Source organism: Bos javanicus, chromosome 6 (genome assembly GCF_032452875.1).
Source record: "Bos javanicus breed banteng chromosome 6, ARS-OSU_banteng_1.0, whole genome shotgun sequence".
NCBI lineage: Eukaryota > Metazoa > Chordata > Mammalia > Artiodactyla > Bovidae > Bos > Bos javanicus.
In genome coordinates this window covers 87,728,641-87,750,384 of record NC_083873.1, presented here as the reverse complement: position 1 = coordinate 87,750,384, position 21,744 = coordinate 87,728,641, and the positions used below count along the sequence as shown (strand labels likewise).

At 38.9% G+C, this 21,744-nt stretch overlaps 1 protein-coding gene across 2 annotated transcripts in view; it reads left to right on the top strand.

Annotated features, from left to right (window-relative positions):
- ADAMTS3 (ADAM metallopeptidase with thrombospondin type 1 motif 3) overlaps nt 1-18,197 on the top strand; it is a 277,975-nt gene extending 259,778 nt beyond the window's left edge. For both annotated transcript variants that reach the window (XM_061420428.1, XM_061420429.1), the window contains exons 18-22: nt 2,943-3,108; nt 6,170-6,302; nt 8,889-9,096; nt 10,809-10,926; nt 15,505-18,197. In XM_061420428.1, coding sequence (XP_061276412.1) covers nt 2,943-3,108; nt 6,170-6,302; nt 8,889-9,096; nt 10,809-10,926; nt 15,505-16,064 — 1,185 coding nt within the window. In that variant the 3' untranslated portion in view covers nt 16,065-18,197. The remainder of the gene's footprint in view (nt 1-2,942; nt 3,109-6,169; nt 6,303-8,888; nt 9,097-10,808; nt 10,927-15,504) is intronic.
- Nucleotides 18,198-21,744: the final 3,547 nt, after the last annotated feature.

Below are 21,744 nucleotides of genomic sequence, written 5' to 3'. Positions count from 1 at the left end.
ATATTGTATCCAGTTTTATTATTTTTAATATCAGGAAGGCAACTCTATTACTTCCTCGTGAATGAAAGCAGAAACAATCATTTTGACTTGAAAAATATTGTTAGATTCTGTATACCAAACCAATATTTATTGGATTCCCTATAAAAATATTATACCAATCTAAAATAAATCATCTCACTAAATTTCAAATCTTTTTTCATTTGAAAATTATTTCTCTTTGATAAAGTGTCTATTCAGATCTTTTGTCCATTGTTAAAGTAGGTTGCTTTTTTCTTTTTAACTTTTCAGAGTTTTTATATATACTCAATATATAAATCCTCTATGAAATGTGATTTTTCAGATATTCTCTTCTAATATGTAGTTTCTGCTCCTTCTCTTAGTAGTGTTTTTCATAAATAAAAATATTTTAACTTTATTGAAGTCCAGTTTATCAATTTTTCCTTTTATGGATCAAGACTTTCTTATTATATAAGGTTGTTTTTTTTTTTTTTCTTTTCCTGATCCAGGATCAAAATTCTTTTTCTTCTTTTTATTGTAACTTTTATAGTTTTAACCATTTTAATTTTATTAACCATTTAAGCTAATTTTATACACACTTTGTCTATGTTAGGGTCTTAGTTTTGTACATGGATGTCCATACATTATCTATTCTTACATAACAGATCACCCCAAACTTGGTGGCTGAACACAAGCAACATTATTATCTCATAGTTTCTCTGGGTCAGGAATCTGGGAATAGCTTCCATGACTAGTTCTGGCTCAGGGTATCTCATGAGGATGCTCTCAGCTGAGGCTACAGTCACCTCAGGGCTCCACTGGAGAGAATCTTCTCAGTTCCTGGTTCAGTCACATGAGAGTTGAAAGCCCTTGGAAGACTGCTCCCAGGCTTCTTCACGTGGATGCTTAAATAGGATGCTAAAGTGTCCTTATCACATGACAGTTGTCTTCCCAAAGTGATTGATTCAAATGATCCAGAAAGTGAGAATGCAACCAAGACAGAAATCAGTCTTTTTAACCTAACCTTAGAAATGACATCCTTTCACATCTGCTGCTATTTGCTAGAAGCAAGCCACTGGTCCAGGATCCACTGAAGGAGAGAAGAATTAAGCTCCACTTCTTGAGAGAGAGAAAGTGTCAAAGGACCTGCACACACATTTTTAAAGCCACTGCAGTGTCCAGCACCATTTGTTGAAAGCAATGTCCATTCTCCATTAAGTTCCCTTTTCATCTATGTCAAAAGTTAATTACCCAAATTTATGTGTGCTTATTTCTGGACTGTCATTCTGTTCCATAGGTTAGATAATTTTATAGGAAAATACATATCAATCAAATTTTATTTAGATTATTTTAAGTTTGATTAGTTGGTGATCAGAAGCTCTATTTTACTCATATGTAATTGCATTGCATTCTTCTCCAGCAGCACAGGTGTCTGGCCTCGGAGCCTTCTTGCAGGGCTTCACCAATAATATTAGAGTGACCCCAGGGAGCCATGTATAATTGATACAATCCTGTAAAAACTACATGAAAGTCAATAAAAACTATATATAAAAAAGAGTGCTTTGCTAGAAAAGATAACATAAAAAGCTGAGAATATGCTTGCAAAGTTTATTATAAAAGGATTAATATTTCTATTGCGTGGATTACATGAAAAAAAGAATATGTATAACAATAAAATAAAGAGGATCTGACATGAACACGCAGTGCATGGTGGACAAAATACAAGGGACCGATAAACTTAGGAAAATTAATCTTTACTATTTATCAAATAAATAGCAATTAAAACAACAATCTTTTGCCCATTCAGTTAACAAAGAGGAAAATGATTTAATATGCTGTGCTGAATGGGAGCACCTTCATATACTCTCATTATGAAAATAATAATTGTTTTAACTATTCTGAAAGGCCATTCACTGGTCTGAGAACTATAAAAATGTGTTTGTACCCTTTACCACATTAAGGAAAATCAGAAATTATCACAAAAGTGGGGATAAATTTTAATCAAAATACAGATATTAATTTTTCTGATTAAATAAGGTACACTAGGATTAAATGGGCTGCCCAGGTGGAACAGTGGTTAAGGATCCACCTGCCAATGTGGGGGATGCTGGAGACCTGGGTTAGACCCGTGAGTCAGGAAGATCCCCTGGAATAGGAAATGATTACCCACTCCAGTATTCTTGCTGGAGAATCCCGTGGACAGAGGAGCCTGTCCTACAAAAAGCAGTCTATAAAAAGGCTCTACAGAGGAGCTTTTGCAGTCCATGGGGCTGCAAAGAGTTGGACACGACTGAGTGACTGAACATGCACACGTGCACTACGAGTAAACACTATGCTGGCATTTAGAAAATATTTTATATTTATATGAATATATGAATTTTTACTGTCTTGGGAAATGTGTGACATGTCAAGTGAAATAAGCAAGACCAGAAAAGTATGTATGTATACATATACACACACACTCACACACACACACATATGCAAATATCTTGAGGTTCTATCCCAGAATAATAAAAATGACTTTAGTTTTCTCTGGTTTAGTGGCATTATGGATGATTTTTATTTTCTTTATATTTTTTCATGATGTCTATATTTTCTGGATGGAACATTATTATCTTTATCACCATAACAAAAGTCTACTGTAAAGAGTAACAATTAAGTGCACTCAGGAGTTATGTAACTTGAGGAATTTCAAATTTTAAAATAAAATTGAATTTTGTTGTATTTTTTTAAACTTTTTAATGTCAAGATACTTTGTATATTTGCATTTTTTTCTTAATCAAGACATACCTGTACTTTAGTAATAGAAAGAAAAAAACACTCTATTTTTAGAAACTACTTGAAAGTCTTCCAGTTTTAATAAGATATGTATTCTGAAATGTTTGTAATTTTTCATTCAAATTAAAACTCAGGCGATTTACATATCTATTTCATGTATACATTAGATTATACCTCAGGAGAACGATACCCGCTCTAGCCTGACATATAAGTACATCATCCATGAGGACTCTGCACCTACAATCAACAGCAACAATGTCATCCAGGAAGAATTAGATACTTTTGAGTGGGCATTGAAGAGCTGGTCTCAGTGTTCCAAACCCTGTGGTGGAGGTAACAAATTGAACACATTTATTATACTAAAATGTAATTCATATAAAAGCCAATCTTCTTCCTTCTGCCTTAAGGATTGTGTCTAACTGAGGATACAACCTGAGAAACACCAGACATAACCAGAACTTAAAGCATTTTGACTGAAATCTCAGAATCTACAAGTGATAGGAACCCATTCATATATAGTAGACCATCTTAAAATTCCTTGGCCTTTTCCCCTTGTCTTATATCCATGCAGTGGTACCCTTAGTCACTTTATTCTTTCCTAACTCTCCCAAACCTCAGTGTCTTTTGTTCTTACCTTCCTTCTCCTCCACTTTTACTTTCCATATCTACACATATCTTTTCAGCATTAATAATGAAAGAGCTCTTAGTTGCACTGTGTACCAGATACTACTTTAAGTGTTTTATACTTTAATGATGAAGGGCTCTAAGAGGTTGGTACTGTTTTAACCTCTGTCATACTGATGGGGAAACCGACGCACAGGGAAGATCAGTACAAACCCAGGTAGGTAGCCTGGCTTCTTCGTGCCTGTTTGTACTGCATTCTGCTACCTGTCTGCTCTCTTTCTGGAGTAGGTCCATTAAGCTCATCTCAAAGTTTCTCAGTCTCTCCCATTATCCATTCCTCTAGTTTGGAACAACAAGTGCTCCACAATGGAGCTAGCTTACACAGAATTCTCTCATAATAGTAACACTTAATAGTTGAAAACAAGAAATTATTCATAGTAGGGAATGCCTGGGTAAATATGTATACTTTTAAATTCAAAGGTGTATTTTTAAAGGTTTTTCTCTAGAAAGGACATAAAATGTTTTTAGATAATTATTTAAAATGACACTTTATGTACTTCCTTAGTGGTTCAGTGGCTAAGACTGCACTTCTACTGCAGAGGGCACAGATTCAGTCCCTGGTCAAGGAACTAAGATACTGTGCGCCACAGGTGTGGCCCAAAACTAAATAAAATAAAAATGATACTCTATCTACCACAAAAATGATTATTTAATTTGGATCTACTGCATCTGCCTGCAGTACAGGAGACCCAGGTTTGATCCCTGGGTCAGGAAGATCCCCTGGAAAAGGAAATGGCAATCTACTCCAGTATTCTTGACTGGAAAGTCCTATGGAAAAAGGAGCCTGGCGGGTTATAGTCCTTGGAGTCACAAGAGTTGGATACGACTTAGTGACTAAACCACCACCAACCACCACTGCATCGTCAACATCTACTTGGTCACAAGACTTTCAGAATCACCTTTTTAGTATCTACTAGATCTATTCCTCCCTCATCAGCTTCCTTCTCGACTTTGAAAGGGAAGATTATTGCAGAAGTTTCCTAACTAGCCAACTAAATTTGATTTTCTTCTCTTCATTTCTAGGTAATTTCTTGAATGGATGAATAAATGAATGAATGAATGAGTAGAATTATATTCCCTGATTCAGATCCTTCATTCTCTCAATATGTTACCCTGAAGACAAAACGTAACTTATGTAATATTCTTGACCAAAGTGAAAACCTGAATCGAACCATTACGAGACAGATAAACCCAGACTGTGGGACATTTTACAAAACAACTGGCTTATCATCTCAAAAATATTAAAAGACAGAAAGAGATTAAAACTATTCCTGATTAATTCCATGACTACTAAATGTGGTGCATGATCTTTGATTGGAGAAACATTTTTATAGAGTACATTATAGGGCAATTGATAAATTTTGAATATCATCTTTATATAATAGTATTATATTTGGGTTAAATATTCTGATTTTAAGAGTATATTGTGGTTGTGTGGGGAAATGTGCTTGTTATGAGCTATATGATGAGGTATTTGGAACTGAAGAATCAGAATGTTAGCAACTTACTCTCAAAAGGTTCAGCAACATTTTATATGTAAACGTATATGTGGTACTGGTTTAGTTGCTAAGTCGTGTCTGACTCTTGGGATCCCATGGACTATAGCCTGCCAGGCTCCTCTGTCCATGGGATTCTCCAGGCAAGAATATTAAAGTGGGCTGCCGTTTCTTTCTCCAGAGGATCTTCCCAACCCAGGAATCGAATCCGGGTCTCCTGCATTGCGAGCAGATTCTTTACTGATATAATTTGTTTATTATATGTTATAATTAATATATATGATGTAAAAATATGTATATCAAATATGCTGACATAGTAACAAAAGGTTAATCTAGGTGTAAGGCATATTGATTGTGCTTTCCTTACAGTTTTTTAGATTTGAAATTTTCCAAAATTAAAAAATTATATATATATATATATATATATATATGTTTTTTCAACGTCCAAGTTGGTGCCTGGGGAGACCCTCAATAACTCCCTGGATAAAATCTAAACATTTGTCTGGCCCACAGGTCTTTTAAGATCAGATCCCATACTTCAGCCATTCAAAGAGCCCTGCAGTTTTCTATGTCATTTCATTTGCTTGGAATATTATTCTGCTTCATTCTCTTTGTTGTTGTTCAGTCTCTAAGTCATGTCCAACTCTTTTGGGACCCAGACACAGATACTGGAGAGGGTTGCCATTTCCTACTCCAGGCGATCTTCCTGACCTAGGGATCGAACTCATGTCTTCTACAGGGGCAAGCAGGTTCTTTACCACTGAGCCACCAGTGAAGTCCATGCCCTTTACTGGTGCTGTCTGAACTTGAGGATTCTGCCCAGGGAAGTGCTGATCTTGTAAACATTCTCTGTCTCTCCTCCAGCTAAGGTAGAGAACGTCCCCTCTGTGTTCCTTTGCCGCCCTCTACAGTCAATTATTGACATAGCTTTGTAGAAGCCTATGTCACTAGGTATGACATAGTTTTCCTATCTGACTATCTTACTAGACTGTATTTCAGGATCTAGTTCATTAACAAGCATGCAGTTGCTATTTAATACTTATTAAAGGATTTTTGTTGATTTTTATTTCATTATTTAATTTGCTTCTGGAACTAGACCACCTAGAACAGTGCCTGGCTCAATAAATACTTGACGAATGAAATGAATGAATAAATGGTCAAACAGGTGACAGAATGAATAAATGATTAAATCAAACATATATTTGCCTCCTCAGGTTTCCAGTACACTAAATACGGATGCCGTAGGAAAAGTGATAACAAAATGGTTCATCGCAGCTTCTGTGAGGTCAACAAAAAACCAAAACCTATTAGAAGAATGTGCAATATTCAGGAGTGCACACATCCACTGTAAGCATTTATTTGACCTATCCTTATATATCAAGGAAAAAAATGAAAGGGATTTAAATGTCATTAGCTCTTTTTAGTTTTAATTTTTAGTCAAAGCTAATACGTGTACCTGCTTACAGTGATCAGATCATTTCATAGGAATTATACAAACCTTTAGTCCCGTGTTTTTAAACCATATTTCTGCTTCTCGCTTTTATTTCTGCCTCTCTTCTTTATTGAGGTATAGTTGATTTACAATATTGTGTTAATTTCAGGTGTGCAAGAAATGATTCCTTTTTTTTCAGATTACCTGACTTTATAGGCTATTACAAGATGTTGAATATAGTTCCCTGTCAGTCAGTTCAGTCAGTTCAGTCTCTCAGTCGTGTCCTACTCTTTGCGACCCCATGAATCACAGCACGCCAGGCCTCCCTGTCCATCACCAACTCCCAGAGTTCACTCAGACTCACGTTCATTGAGTCAGTGATGGCATCCAGCCATCTCATCCTCTGTCGTCCCCTTCTCCACCTGCCCCCAATCCCTCCCAGCATCAGAGTCTTTTCCAATGAGTCAACTCTTCGCATGAGGTGGCCAAAGTACTGGAGTTTCAGCTTTAACATCATTCCTTCCAAAGAAATCCCAGGGCTGATCTCCTTCAGAATGGACTGGTTGCATCTCCTTGCAGTTCCCTGTACTACACAGTAAATCCTTTTTGCTTCTCTATTTTAGGTATAGTAGTTTGTATCTCTTAATCCCGTACTCTTAATTTATTCCTCCTCACCTCCCTTTCCCCTTTGGTAACCATAAGTTTGTTTTCTATGTCTGTGAACCTGTTTCTGTTTTGTATATAGATTTATTTGTATGTGTGTGCTGTGCTTAGTCACTCAGTCATGTCTGATTCTTTGTGACCCGATGGACTGTAGCCTGCCAGGCTCCTCTGTCCATGAGGATTCTCCAGGCAAGAATACTGGAGTGGGTTGTCATGCCCTCCTCCAGGGGATTTTCCCAACCCAGGGATCGAACCCAGGTTTCCCACATTGCAGGTGGATTCCTTACCATCTGAGCCACCAGGAACTTGACTTTATCCTTCTTGGGTCTGCTGAGTTAATTACCATATGTCCAGGTTTCCCTGGTGGCCAAAAGTACCTGTGACTATGAAGTATATACCTCTCATGTAATACCTATCTTCAAATGAGAGTCACTATTGAAGTCTTCAAAACTGAGTAAACTTTCTCAGTTGCCACCATTCATTCTTACTGTCAGTTGACAAACAAGGGCAATCTTAAACTCTGAAGAGCAAAAACGGCCAAGGTTTTAACTTGCTTATATTTTGGTGCTGCATATATGGGCTTCCCAGGCGGCTCAGTGGTAAAGAATCTGCCTGCCAATGCAGGAGTCACGACACCTAGGTTGGAGAAAAAAACTGGCAACCCACTCCAATATTCCTGCTTGGGAAATCTCATGGGCAAAGGAACCTGGTGGACTACAGTCCATGAGGTGATGAAACAGTCAGACCTGACTTAGTGACTAAACGGCAACAACAACAAGCTCCGTATATACAGAAATTTTTAAAAATGCAGAGAGAAAGTAACTTTGGAAAGGACAAATAGTATGCTTCCATTACATTCTGACAGACTGATTAACTGGAGGTAATCAATGGTGACAACCCTTTGGGATATATGTAATGAAGAACTGTCTGTAATAGTGTATCCGTAGCTAATTTGGAGAGTGCTGGGACACTGACATTGAATTTGGATGTGTAATTTGGGAATGTCCCCGAAGAAATCTTTTTTAAAATATCTGCTTGGAAATGTTTCTATCAGGTATATTCATGGAAGCGGTTTCTGCTCAGGCACACAACTTTTATCAGGTCAAAAAGGGCCTATATGAAGAACAGAATTTTTCAAACATAATGGATATGTCAGGTAGCCTTCACAGCAACAACCATAGAGATGGAACAGAAATCTCAGAATATTAAAACATGAGTAAAGTCATGAAGTAATGAAAAAGCAGCAGCAGTCAAATCAGTTTGTCATGGCAGGGACCAGATGGATCCTTTTTATATTTCCTATGAGATATTTAACACCCTGAGGCAAAATAAGTTCATTGGTATCATATTTTTAGATTCCACATATAAGTGATATCACATGATATTTGTCTTTTTCTGACTGACTTCACTTCCTATGATAATCTCCAGGTCCATCCATGATAGTGCATATGGTATTATTTCCTTCTTTTTTTGATGAGTAACAGCAATCAGTATACCACATCCTGTTTACCAGTGGGGGCTAGTTTTGAAACATGCCTGAATCTGAGGGGAAAACCTTAGGATGAGTTTCCAAAGCCCTCTGTAGATGATCCTTGTGGAAGAGAGAAGGTGGTTTCAAAGTCACCGGGGAGACAGGATACCAGGGCCTAAAACACAGAAGTGTCAGATCTATTTTTGTTAGAAAGTTCTGAGACTGATGTATCCATATTTCTGAAGTTGCCTCCTGGGCGGTACCTCACCCAGAGAGTAGGAAAACCTCGGCTTACGGTGCAGGAAGGGGCGCACGGCGCACCGGGGTTACCATGGGCAATGTTAACCCCTCACCCCCACCCCTGCAGCTGGGCGGCGGAAGAGTGGGAGCACTGCACCAAAACCTGCGGCACTTCCGGCTACCAGCTGCGCACGGTGCGCTGCCTCCAGCCGCTCCACGACGGCACCAACCGCTCGGTGCACAGCAAGTACTGCGCGGGCGACCGGCCCGAGAGCCGCCGGCCCTGCAACAGAGTGCCCTGCCCGGCCCAGTGGAAAACGGGGCCTTGGAACGAGGTGGGTGTGCGAACTCTGTGGGGCCGGGGGGGGGAGTATGTGTGTGAAAGCATGTGAAAACATATTTTAATTTCACTTCTGTATCAGGTGGGCTTTGTGTGAATGGAGAAACTGTCACATTGTTTGGAATCACTAAGCACCTGGGCATATTAAGAAAAAATTGATATTTTAAAACAGTGTTTGCATATAAGATTCATTGATGGGGGCAAACCACATTTGGATGCTTTGGGATACAAAGTTGTCTAAAAGGTGACTGATTTTCTAATAGTGTCAACCGCACTGTCCCTCCTAGATGTGTTTCAAATCCCTAACCTTGAATGCAGGGTCCTGCCCTGTTTGACACCGCATTGCTTTTGTGTGTGTGTGTGTGTGTGTGTGTGTGTGTGTGTTTTAATTGAGGTATAATTGATACAACATTACCTTAGATTCAGGTGTACAACTTAATGATTTGGTATTTGTATATATTGCAAAATGATCACCAACAATAAACAAATAAATCCCACGATAACTCTTCTTAATCTGTCTTCCTTTATTACACCTCTTTGTCCCAGTCTGAGGAAACTGTTCACTGTTCCAAAGACCACCTGGTTGGAGCCTCCTGCCTTCTGGCTGGCTTGCCCTTCCCTTTCTGTCTATCTGACTATCTGCCCATCATCCATCAAGGCTCAGCTTCATGGTCCAAAATACCATGGGGTGCCTTTTCTGCAGTCCTTCTTCTTCATTCCAAAAGCAGAAGCCTACCAATGGCTTGCTGATCACGGCAGTGTATCATAACTCCTGTTTTTGAGCTTGTGCTCAGCACTAGTCCAACCATTTCTCAAAAAAAAAAAAAAAGTACTTCGCTTTCCCAGTGCCCAGTTGGTGCCTGTCTGAATAACGTCTGTTTGGTGATTGGCTGAATCAGTGTCTCATCCGTGTATTAACCACAGATCTTTGATGTTTCTAAAGATTCCAAATAAGGAATTATGCGGCCATAGAAGAGTGGCTAGGAGGACAGGGACTCAAAAAAGCAGAGAATGAAAGAGGAAGTGGAGAACAGACCCAGGATGGAAGGAACAAGCCAATGAAAGATATCTGCACAGGACTAGAAGAACTCACCTTTCACTCTCTTCAGAGCCTGAGAAGAAGCCTTCTTCCTCTACAGATCCTACCTAGATCAATAGCACGGCTGTTTCTGGGCTTAGTTTTAGAGCAGTTAGCCCCTTCCTTAAATAAATGAATATGTGGAAATAGAGTAATAATAGTTCCAGCATAGCACATGAGTCAGTTTGCCATCTGTAAGGAAGGTGAGAGAAGGGGAAGCTCAATCTGAGATCCACTCCCTGAAAATGGACTCCACCACTGGTTTTAGGAACCTGCAGAAAGTGTTAACACTGTAACAATGACTTCTTCAGCATCAAATGCTTCCTAAGTGCCAGACTTATCTGCTTTACATACATTGTTTCCTTTGCTTCATTTACTCCAACAATTCTGTGAGGCTTTCAGAGAAAGAGCAATGTTCCCAGGCTGGTGAAGGATGGAGCCAGGTTATAAACAGGATTCTCTGTCTCCAAAGTCACTGTAACACTGCGCAGCAGAGAAAGAACCCCAGAGCTGTGTATGCATGTGTGCTTGTGTGTGCATGTGTATGCCTGAGTGTGCACATGGGGAAAGGAAGGAAGGCAGTCTTGGTGGAGTAAAACGTCTACAAATCATAGCCTTTGTTTCTGTAGTGTTCAGTGACCTGCGGTGAGGGAACAGAGGTGAGGCAGGTCCTCTGCAGGGCCGGTGACCACTGCGACGGGGAGAAGCCTGAGTCTGTCCGAGCTTGTCAGCTGCCTCCCTGTAATGGTAGGTGTGACACTGATTGATTTCACTGCTCTGACCATGGTTAACTTTTTTCTTTATTTTGATTTTTTAATTAATTCATTTATTTTAATTGGAGGACAATTACTTTACTGTGATGGCTTTTGCCATACACGAACAAGAATCGGCCATAGGTATACATGTGTCCCCCCATGCTGAAACTCCTCCCTACCTCCCTCCCCTCCCCTATTGCTCTAGGTTGTCCCAGAGCATCGGCTTTGAGTACCCTGCTTCATGCATCAGACTCGCACTATGACCATGTTTTTGAACCTCAAAAAAGGAGAATTTCCTCTGGGGACAAGCTCTGGAATTTTCATTTACTTATTGAAAAATAACTTTAGGAAAACACATTTGAAATATTAGCCTAATACAGTTCTTTAAGATGGGTGTCTGAGGCAGTATCCCCTCCATTTAGTTAGCGTCACCACTGCAGCCTCCGTGGTTCCCAGTCGACGGTAATGCTGGGGTGAGGGCCTTATCATCCCATATGAAGTTTCTGTCAATCTGTGTTTCTAGAAGAAGCTGCTTATTTTCTCTCTGATTTTCTTTATAACTTCACATTATTGTTAAAGGCATAATAATGCAGAATGTTATGCAATGTTTTACTAAAATTATTCAGTTGAGACATGCAGATGATAAATGTCATTCACAAAGCCGTTTCCAAATGCATCCATATCCATGAAAGTGAAAGTCACTCAGTCATGTCTCTTTGCAACCCCTTGGACTATACAGTCCATGGAATTTTCCAGGCCAGAATACTGGAATGAGTAGCCTTTCCCTTCTCCAGGGGATCTTCCCAACCCAGGGACTGAACCCAGGTCTCCTGCATTGCAGGTGATTCTTTACCAATTGAGCTATGAGGAAAGCCCAAATATTCAACAAATGTGCTTGCAAAATAGGCACCTTGTACCTAGGCTAAAATTTACTTGACCTATTCCTTCAGTATTGCAAAAACAGAGTCTCTTTTCTTTATTTTAAAGTGCAGATCTTCCTCAATTTACAAGAGAGTTATATCCTGATAAACTCTTTCTGAGTTGAAAATGCATTCAGTCAAAAATGCATTTAATACAACTAACTTACAGAACAGGGCTTCCAAAGTGGCTCAGTGATAAAGAACCTGCCTGCCAATGCAAGAGATGTAGATTCCATCCCTAGGTGGGGAAGATTCCCTGAAGGAGGAAATGGCAACCCACTCCAGTTTTCTTGCCTGGAAAATTCCATAGACAGAGGAGCCTGGTGGACTAGGGTCTCAAAGAGTCAGACATGACTGAGCATGCATGCATATGTCATCACATGTGCACAACTTACTGAATACTGTACCCTAGCCTTAAACATGCTCTTAACACTTATGTTAGCCTACACTTGGGCAAAATCATCTAACCCAAAGCCTGTGAACAGTTGTCTGGGTACAGTGTGATTAAAAGTTGTTTGCCCTGGTGATCACCTGACTGACTGGGAGCTGCGGCTGCTGCCCTGCATCACGAGAGGATCATTCCACTTATCACTAACCCAGAAAAGATCCAAATTCAAAATTTGAAGTACAGTTTCTACTGAATGTATATGGCTTTCACGCCATTGTGAAATCCATAAATCAAAAGTGGGACTGTCATGAGTCCGGGATGTCTGTATAATTCAATTTGCTGTTGTAATAAATAGCATATATTGGATGGTTTCAGCTTCTATAACTCTGTCTCCCTCTTCTTCCTTTTCTGTCACTCTCTCTACATCTGCCTGTGTGCTGTCTGTCTCATTTTGTGTCTCCACTTCACTCTCCTCTCATTTGCTCTGTGGGTCTCACTCCCTGTTTCTGATTTGCTGTCACCTGCTATTTGTGGGTTGCTCACGTCCTGTGTGCACCACACGTGTTTTTTTCCACTCACTTTTTCTTCTCTCCCTCTTTCACTCACTCTTTCTCTCCTAGTCTCCCTGCCTCCTCCTCATCTCTCTCTCTCCCTTTCCTCTTCTCTCTCTCCCGGTGTCTTCCTGACTCTTCTTTTTCTTCATTTCCCTCTTTTTCTCCCTGATACCCCTCATCCTTCCCTTTCTGGCACATGTGTCTAAAAGTGTCTTTCTTTCTCCTCCACTTTTTTCTGTCCTTTTCTCCCCTCTGTCTCTGCCATTACTTGTCTGTCTCTCCATCTTCCCATTTCTTCCCTATCTCTTGTCTTCCCCGCCTTCTTTCTTTCCCAACTCCCGGTGTCCCTTCCCTTCTGACTCTCCGTGGCTGTCTCTCTCTCCCTTCCTATTCTCCCATTGCCTGTCTAATCTTCCAAAGTAACCTTATGAATTCTTTCTCTGCATATTTCCCTTTGCTAATGTTGGGTGGCATGAACAAGTATGACCATGAGGGGGAGACAAAGGACTTACATACTTAATCATTTTTCTCTGGAAAGTATATTTGAAAGTTCAAAGCACAAGTCAAAGCCAGAATAACAAATTTACCTACTCAGAAGCTGTAAAATTTACTGTCACCATAATATTTTACTCTTATATAAGTGTTACTGTCAGAAGGGTAAACACTTTATGAGTAAGCTTTATTGATCTTAACAACTGGTAGAGCTGCATATTTTTGCAAATATGGCCAATTGTCAGCAGGTATGTGCTTGATTCTCTTCCTTAATCCAAAAGAAAATATTATAGGCATAGAAAGACATAAGCATAGAAAAAATAATTTGGATACAATAAGGAATTGATACTTGATGTAAAACCCATTAATTTGCAGGTATTTGCAACCTAATTAGGATTACAACCTAATTCTTTCCTAGTATGAGATATTCAAATGCATCATACTATATCATAGGCGTGTAAATATCAGGCAAAGACAAGTCATCTTAGAGTTTAGGAAGTGGACATGACATTCTAACTCTAACAAAGGTGAGAAGGTTTAATCTTTATTGGTCTTGCCAACTGACCCTCCTTTTTTGATCCCCCCCTCAAACTTTAGAAAAGGGATTCAATTTCTTTGGCAAGTTATATAGCAAGTTCCTTACCTAGCAATGTAGAATTACCCAACATTACATTGTCATTGTGATTGTATTACATAAATGACACAATTTATAATTATTTGCATTTATTATTTGGATATGAGATCAGTATTCTGTGTTGGATTATGCACATGGGCTCTGCATAGAATGTGCCCTGGAATGGCTAAAAAGAAGTACAGACTTTTTATGAACTCAACGTTTGGATTTTTTGAAATCTAATTCTTACAACTTATGATTAATAAAATTTTAAAATAATGGAAATAGTATGTACAAACACACCTACCAAGTGTTTTATAAGTGGTACTTAGTATTCTTTAAAGTACTGTCAATTCGATAAAATTAACCATGTATTATTCATAAGAAAGTTGGCACATGTTACCCAGATTTGTGCTTTCAAATAACAAATAACCTGAGAACATTCAATGGTAAACATGAAACCATTGCTTCACTCTGGAGAATATCCTCTGAATCAAAATTATATCTTGATTTTTCTTTTAGTAATATAGTTTTAAGATTTAATATGTTCCAACAGATCTTTAGTATTTTTTATTTTAAATTTAAACTTAATATAGAGACTGCTGCTGCTGCTAAGCCGCTTCAGTCGTATCCAACTCTGTGCAACCCCATAGACGGCAGCCCATTAGGCTCCTCCGTCCCTGGGATTCTCCAGGCAAGAACACTGGAGTGGGTTGCCATTTCCTTCTCCAATGCATGAAAGTGAAAAGTGAAAGTGAAGTCGCTCCGTCGTGCCGGACTCTTAGCGACTCCATGGACTGCAGCCTACCAGGCTCCTCTGTCCATGGGATTTTCCAGGCAAGAGTACTCTATCATAAAGACAGAAGTATCATAAAATTTTAAAAAACAGATGCCTCTCTGTATCTTAAAAGTATGATAAATCCAATATTCTATTTTCTAAAATCAGAAATACATTCCTAAGAAGAAAACAATACCCTGTATCTGAAGACTCTTGATGGGAATGTGAAAGTGCTGGTCAATCCAAGTGCTTTGCACAGAGAACAACTTTTTTAAGTAAATTTATTCTAATATTCATATTTTAACTCAAAGGCTCATGTGGAAAACACCCATCAATGTTAGATCTTAGTTAAATCTTTTTATATTCATAAATGATTTTCATGCTTTTCCTCCTTTTATTTATTTTTAGCTATATTTATTTTATATTTAAAATGAAATATAGTTGGCATACAGTATTATTTCATTATGTAATGAGGACCACAATAAGTCTGTCCCCATACAAAGTTATCACCATATGACTGGCCATATTCCTTATGCTCCGTGGGACATCCCTATGGCTTATTTATTTTGTAATTGGAGGTTTGTACCTCTTAATCTCCTTTACCTATTTTGCCCCTCCCTTAGCAACCACTCCTTTGTTCTCTGAATCTATGATTCTGTTTTTTTGTGTTTTTTTTAGATTCCACATATAAGTGAGTTCATACAATATATATCCTTTTCCGTCTGTCTTATTTCACTAAGCATAATGCCCTCTAGCTCCATGCATATTGTCCACCGTTTATGTTTGGACATATGTCTTATTTTGTTTTTCTTTGAATCTCTGTAGATGAGCCATGTTTGGGAGATAAGTCCATATTCTGTCAAATGGAGGTGCTGGCACGATACTGCTCCATACCAGGTTATAACAAGTTATGTTGTGAGTCCTGCAGCAAGCGCAGTAGCACCCTGCCACCGCCGTACCTTTCAGAAGCTGCTGAAACTCATGATGATGCTATCTTTAACCCCAGTGACCTCCCCGGATCTCTAGTGATGCCTACATCTTTGGTTCCATACTATTCAGAGACTCCTGCTGAAAAGAAGAAATCTTTGAGCAGAATCTCTTCCATAGCAGGTCCAAATGAGCCTGCTGCTTTCAGGTCAAACAGTAAATCCAATGGTGCTAACCTATCCCAGAGGCAAGCACAGCCAGCAGAAAATGCAACTCTAGGACCCTCCTCCCCACCCACCAAGAGTGGCCACCTCAGTTCATCTCCACAACTGGCTGCTGCCCGCTTCCTTGCAGCCAGTGGTTCCATAGGTGCTTCTTCTCAAGCAAGAACCTCAAAGAAAGATGAAAAGCTTATTGACAAGAGACGTCCGCTAAGATCATCCACATTGGAAAGATGAGCAAGTGAAGCCATAAGGCTCAACGTCGGTGAAAAATCTGGAGGACCTGCCTCTCTCCATGGTGCATACAGCTTGTTTAAAGTGGAATTCTCCATAAATCGTCAGCTCATTTTCTCTGTGAGTGGAAGAAAAAAAAGTGCTGGTTCACTTTCTAGTTGCTTTCGTCCTCCTTTTGTTCTGCCTCGACTCATTTACCAGAATTCATTGGAAGAAAGCACCAAAGATTATTGACCGGAGGAAAGTAAGTTGCTAGGTGTGTGGGTCATTTTCTAAAGCAGGAAAGGGACTGGAACCAATTGTGCATATCAGCTGATTTCTTTTTTAATTTTAAAAAAATTCAGTAAAAAGAAGAAAGATGCCAATGGTTTACACTTTAACAAAAAGTTTTGAAGCAATGAATTCTTAGACTTGTATTCCTATTTATCTATATTAGAAATATTGTATGAGCAAATTTGCAGCTGTTTGTGTAAATACTGTATATTGCAGAAATCAGTATTATTTTAAGAGATGTGTTCTCAAATGATTGTTTACTGTGTTACATTTCTGGATGTTCTAGGTGCCTGTCATTGAGTATTGCCTTATTTGACATTGTATGAGTTGATTTTCAAAGGAGAATATTACAAAGAAGTTAGAATTGCAGCTACTGACAATACAAAGGGTGGTGTTATGTAGTTTTGTTTGATCAACAATGTGACACTTAAATTAGAGAAAAAGAATAGATAAGCTGCAGATATTACCTTCCATCCTTTAAATAAAGAAGAATAAGATTAGTGTCTTAGCATACTTGTAGTCACAGGGAACAGAGACCAGTAAATGAGCCCATGCAAGACAAAACAGAAACCTTTTTAGCAGGGCTTCAATAGACACCATTGATTGTCCTCTGTTCTTGTGTTGTTTTTAATCGTCCCATTGTTGACATATACAAATGTGTATACTCAATGTACTGTAATAATAATGAAAAATGTTCTGAGATCATTTGTATGTTGGTAGCTGAGAAAAGCATCATGAAACTAGATTAACACTCAATAGAGCAGGGCTGTAGGGCTCTAGAAGCAGGTTCAAGAAAGTATTTGTCAATGGTTGCGATATTTATTTTCCGCATGGTTCATATTCACATGCTCACAACCACAATGCATCTGACTGCAATAATGTGCTAGTAATTTATGTCAGTGATCAGTTTACTTACAGTGAAGCCAGAAATTCCAGGGAGTAGATGTAAAGTATCTGTATATAGAATTCAGAACTGAAGATATTTATTAAAATTTGATTTTTTTTCTTGATAGTATTTTTATGTACTAAATATTTACTCTAATACCAATGCCATATTTTGGTAAACTAGAGAGACATAATTAGAGCTGCATGCTTTGTTCTGTACATAGAGGAGAAATTTAAGCAAAATAAAGCAGCCAAATCAAAGAACTAAATTTGAACAAAATTGATGTTATGCAAACCTTTTGCAATTTTAGAGGAGTTGATGCAAAGTTGATAACTTGTTCCCCTTCAATGAAACATAAAATTGTATGGGCTCAGACAGCTAGCTGTTTAACGAAATAGTAAATTAGAAATACCAGAAAAGAAGTATGTGAAAGAAATGAGTATTTCATGAATTACACTTAAAAGGAAAAAGAAAGATAAATGTTGTCAGCATAATGATTTTGACGTCAGTTTCTGAACCATCTAAAATGTAAATATGTTAACCTCTCAACACAGAAAATGTGCAAAAACTTTTTGCATTTTAACCATGGTAAAAATAACAGCTTCACCTATTGACTCTATACCTCTAAAGAATCGCTGCTACTTGGTGCAAGACTTTTGAAGGTCAAATGAATTAGGTGAATTCCAGATTGGAAATCTCTGAGCCTCAAGCAGAAATCTTTTTTTTTTTTCCCCTAAAATTTCAGAATGAAATTCTCTCTAGTTCGCTTGCGTGTGCATGCATCTAGTCCACAGGGGATTACAAAGAAAGCTGGTCACACACATACACCTCTCATAAAGATGTATATATTCATTATACTTCTGATCTTTGAGCTTCCTTTTCTACTAAGCTAAAAATTCCTTTTTATCAAAGTGTACACTACTGATGCTGATTGTTGTATTGGGAGCACGTAGCAATAAAAATGTTAACAAAGTATAGACCTGGCTCAATTGACATTTTTATCATTAGATTCATCACTGAGTAATGGTAACCAAGTTCTTTCCTCCCACAAAGTGAAATAGTATCAAGTTCAATTGCTACTTATACTTTCTCCAAAGGGGCTCAAAGAAAGTGACAGGGGCTCTTCTTTTCATATCAGGGTGTATCATACAATTTTTTACAAAAGAAAATAAGAGGTTGTGAGGTGACTTTTTTTGTCTAAGTCCATTCCACAGAACTTGAAGAGAGAGAAAGTGGCAATAATCTTTGGGATAAGAAGGAAAAGGGGTCCTTCTAGTTTTAAAATGTGTCATCTCAGGATAGTTTTTAGAAAAGCTGCCATCAGCTCTGAACCCTGAGGACTGCTGGAAATACATGACCCAGGACTCAGGAGGACCATCCAGAGGAGGGGACTTCGTCATGTAACAAGGAGATACAGTGTTGCCACAGTTTCTAGTCTAAGCTGCAAAGGCAGACGACTCAGGTTTGCACCCCACCTACCACTTCACGCCTGAATTGATCTTGGGTGATCTAACTAGATTTCAGTTTCCTCATCTGCCAAACGGGAGGCAGAATTATCAAATTTCACTGTGGAACTGCTGTTAAAAATGAGCTTAAATGAAACTGTTAGCCAAGCCCTAACATATACTAATTCAAAATAAATATCACCTGCGTCATTGTGGTTTCTCCAATCTCCTCATCATCTTCAGTTCAGTTCAATTCAGTTGCTCAGTTGCATCTGACTTTTTGCAACCCCATGAACTGCAGCACGCCAGGCCTCCCTGTTCGTCACCAACTCCCAGAGTTTACCCAAACTCATGTCCATCGAGTCAGTGATGCCATCCAACCATCTCATCCTCTGTCATCCCCTTCTCCTCCTACCCTCAATCTTTTCCAGCATCAGGGTCTTTTCCAGTGAGTCAACTCTTCGCATCAGGTGGCCAAAGTATTGGAGTTTCAGCTTCAACACCAGTCCTTCCAGTTAACACCCAGGACTGATCTCCTTAAAGATGGACTGGTTGGATCTCCTTGCAGTCCAAGGGACTCTCAAGAATCTTTTCCAACACCACTGTTCAAAAGCATCAATTCTTCGGCACTCAGCTTTCTTTATCATCCATCATCTTCACTATGTAGCAAAATCACAGCATTTTTTTAGACTCTGCAACTTGCTTGGCTTATGGTCACCATGCCTCATTAATGGTTGTAGAGAACGTTTCAGGATCAAAAGACAAACAATTTAGCTTTAAAAATTGATAGGAAGGACAAACTATTTGCAAATAATCTCCGATCATTGATTTGAAAGAATTTTAGCAGAATATACCCTCTCCCCATTTATGAACAATAAATAGTGAAAGTAAGGAATAATTATGTATCTCTGCAAAGATGGTAAGTGGTACAATAATGCCCAAAATTATTAGCAAATAAAATGTTTCTCATGTATTGACATTAATTAATACACTTTGTAAAAATGTCAAGTCATTCCTTTCTACATATTATGAAGACACTGAAATGTAAGATATAAGAGAAAAAAATTAATTGAAATGATGAAAACATAGAAAAGGATAATACTTGTTTTTTAAAATACTAAAGAGTTAAAAAGTAAAATGCTAAAGTAAAACTGCATTCAGTCAATTCAGTTCAGTTGCTCAGTCGTGTCCAACTCCTTGGGAACCCATGGACTGCGTCACGCCAGGCCTCCCTGTCCACCAACTCCCAGAGCTTGCTCAAATTCATGTCTGTCAAGTCAGTGATGCCATCCAAACATCTCATCCTCTGTCGTCTGCTTCTCCTCCAGCCTTCAGTATTTCCCTGCATCAGGGTCTTTTCCAATGAGTCAGTTCTTTACATTAGATGGTCAGAGTATTGGAGTTTCAGCCTCAACATCAGTCCTTCCAATGAATATTCAGGACTGATTTCCTTTAGGATGGACTGGTTGGATCTCCTTGCAGTCCAAAGGACTCTCAATAGTCTTCTCCAACATCACAGTTCAAAAGCATTAATTCTTCATTGCTCAGCTTTCTTTACAATTCAACTCTCACATGACTACTGGAAAAACCATGGCTTTGATTATATGGACCTTTGTTGGCAAAGTAATGTCTCTGCTTTTGAATATGCTATCTAGGTTGGTCATAGCTCTTCTTCCAAGGAGCAAGCGTCTTTTAATTTCATGGCTGCAGTCACCCTCTGTAGTGATTTTGGAGCCTCCCCAAAATAAAGTCTTTCACTGTTTGCATTGTTTCCCCATCTGTTTGCCATGAAATAAAAGAAATGTCCCCATTATCTTTGCCATGAAGATGGGACCAGATGCTATGATCTTCATTTTTTTAGTGTTGAGTTTTAAGCCAACTTTTTCACTCTCTTCTTTCACTTTCATCAAGAGGCTCTTTAGTTCTTCTTCACTTTCTGCCATAAGAGTGGTGCCATCTGCGTATCTGAGGTTATTGATATTTCTCCTGGCTATCTTGATTCTAGCTTTTGCTTCATCCAGCCCGGCATGAAGCAGGGTGACAGTATACAGCTTTGGCGTACTCCTTTCCCAATTTGGAACTAGTCTGTTGTTCCGTGTCCAGTTCTAACTGTTGCTTCTTAACCAGCATATATATTTCTCAGGAGGCAGGTAAGGTGGTCTGGTATTCCCATCTCTTTAAGGATTTTCCACTGTTTGTTGTGATCCACACAAAGGCTTTGGCATAGTCAATAAAGCAGAAGTAGTTCTAGGATCCAACAGATGTTGGCAATCTGATCTCTGGTTCCTATGCCTTTTCTAAATCCAGCTTGAACATCTGGAAGTTCACAGTTCACATACTGTTGAAGCCTAGCTTGGAGAATTTTGAGCATTACTTTGCTAGCCTGTGAGGTGAGTGCAATTGTGAGGTAGTTTGAACATTCTTTGGCATTGCCTTTCTTTGGAATTGGAATGAAAACTGGCCTTTTCCAGTCCTGTGGCCACTGCTCAGTTTTCCAAATTTGCTGGCACATTGAGTGCAACACTTTCACAGCATCATCTTTTAGGATTTGAAATACTTCAACTGGAATTCCATCACCTCCACTAGCTTTGTTTGTAGTGATGCTTCCTGAGGCCCACTTGACTTCACATTCCAGGATGTCAGGCTCTAGGTGAGTGATCACAGCATCGTGATTGTCTAGGTCAGGAAAGTCTCTTCTGTGTATTCTTGCCCCCTCTTCTTGATATCTGCTGCTTCTGTTAGGTACATACCATTTCTGTCCTTTATTGTGCCTATCTTTGCATGAAAAGTTCCCTTGGTATCTCTAATTTTCTTGAAGAGCTCTCCAGTCTTTCCCATTCTATTGTTTTCCTCTCTTTCTTTTCATTCATTACTGAGGAAGACTTTCTTATCTCTCCTTGCTATTCTTTGGAACTCTACATTCAGATGTTTATATCTTTCCTTTTCTCCTTTGCCCTTAGCTTTTCTTCTTTTCTCAGCTATTTGTAAGGCCTCCTCAGACAAACATTTTGGCCTCTTTTGCATTTCTTTTTCTTGGGGATGGTCTTGATCTCTGCCTTCTGTACAATGTCATGAACCT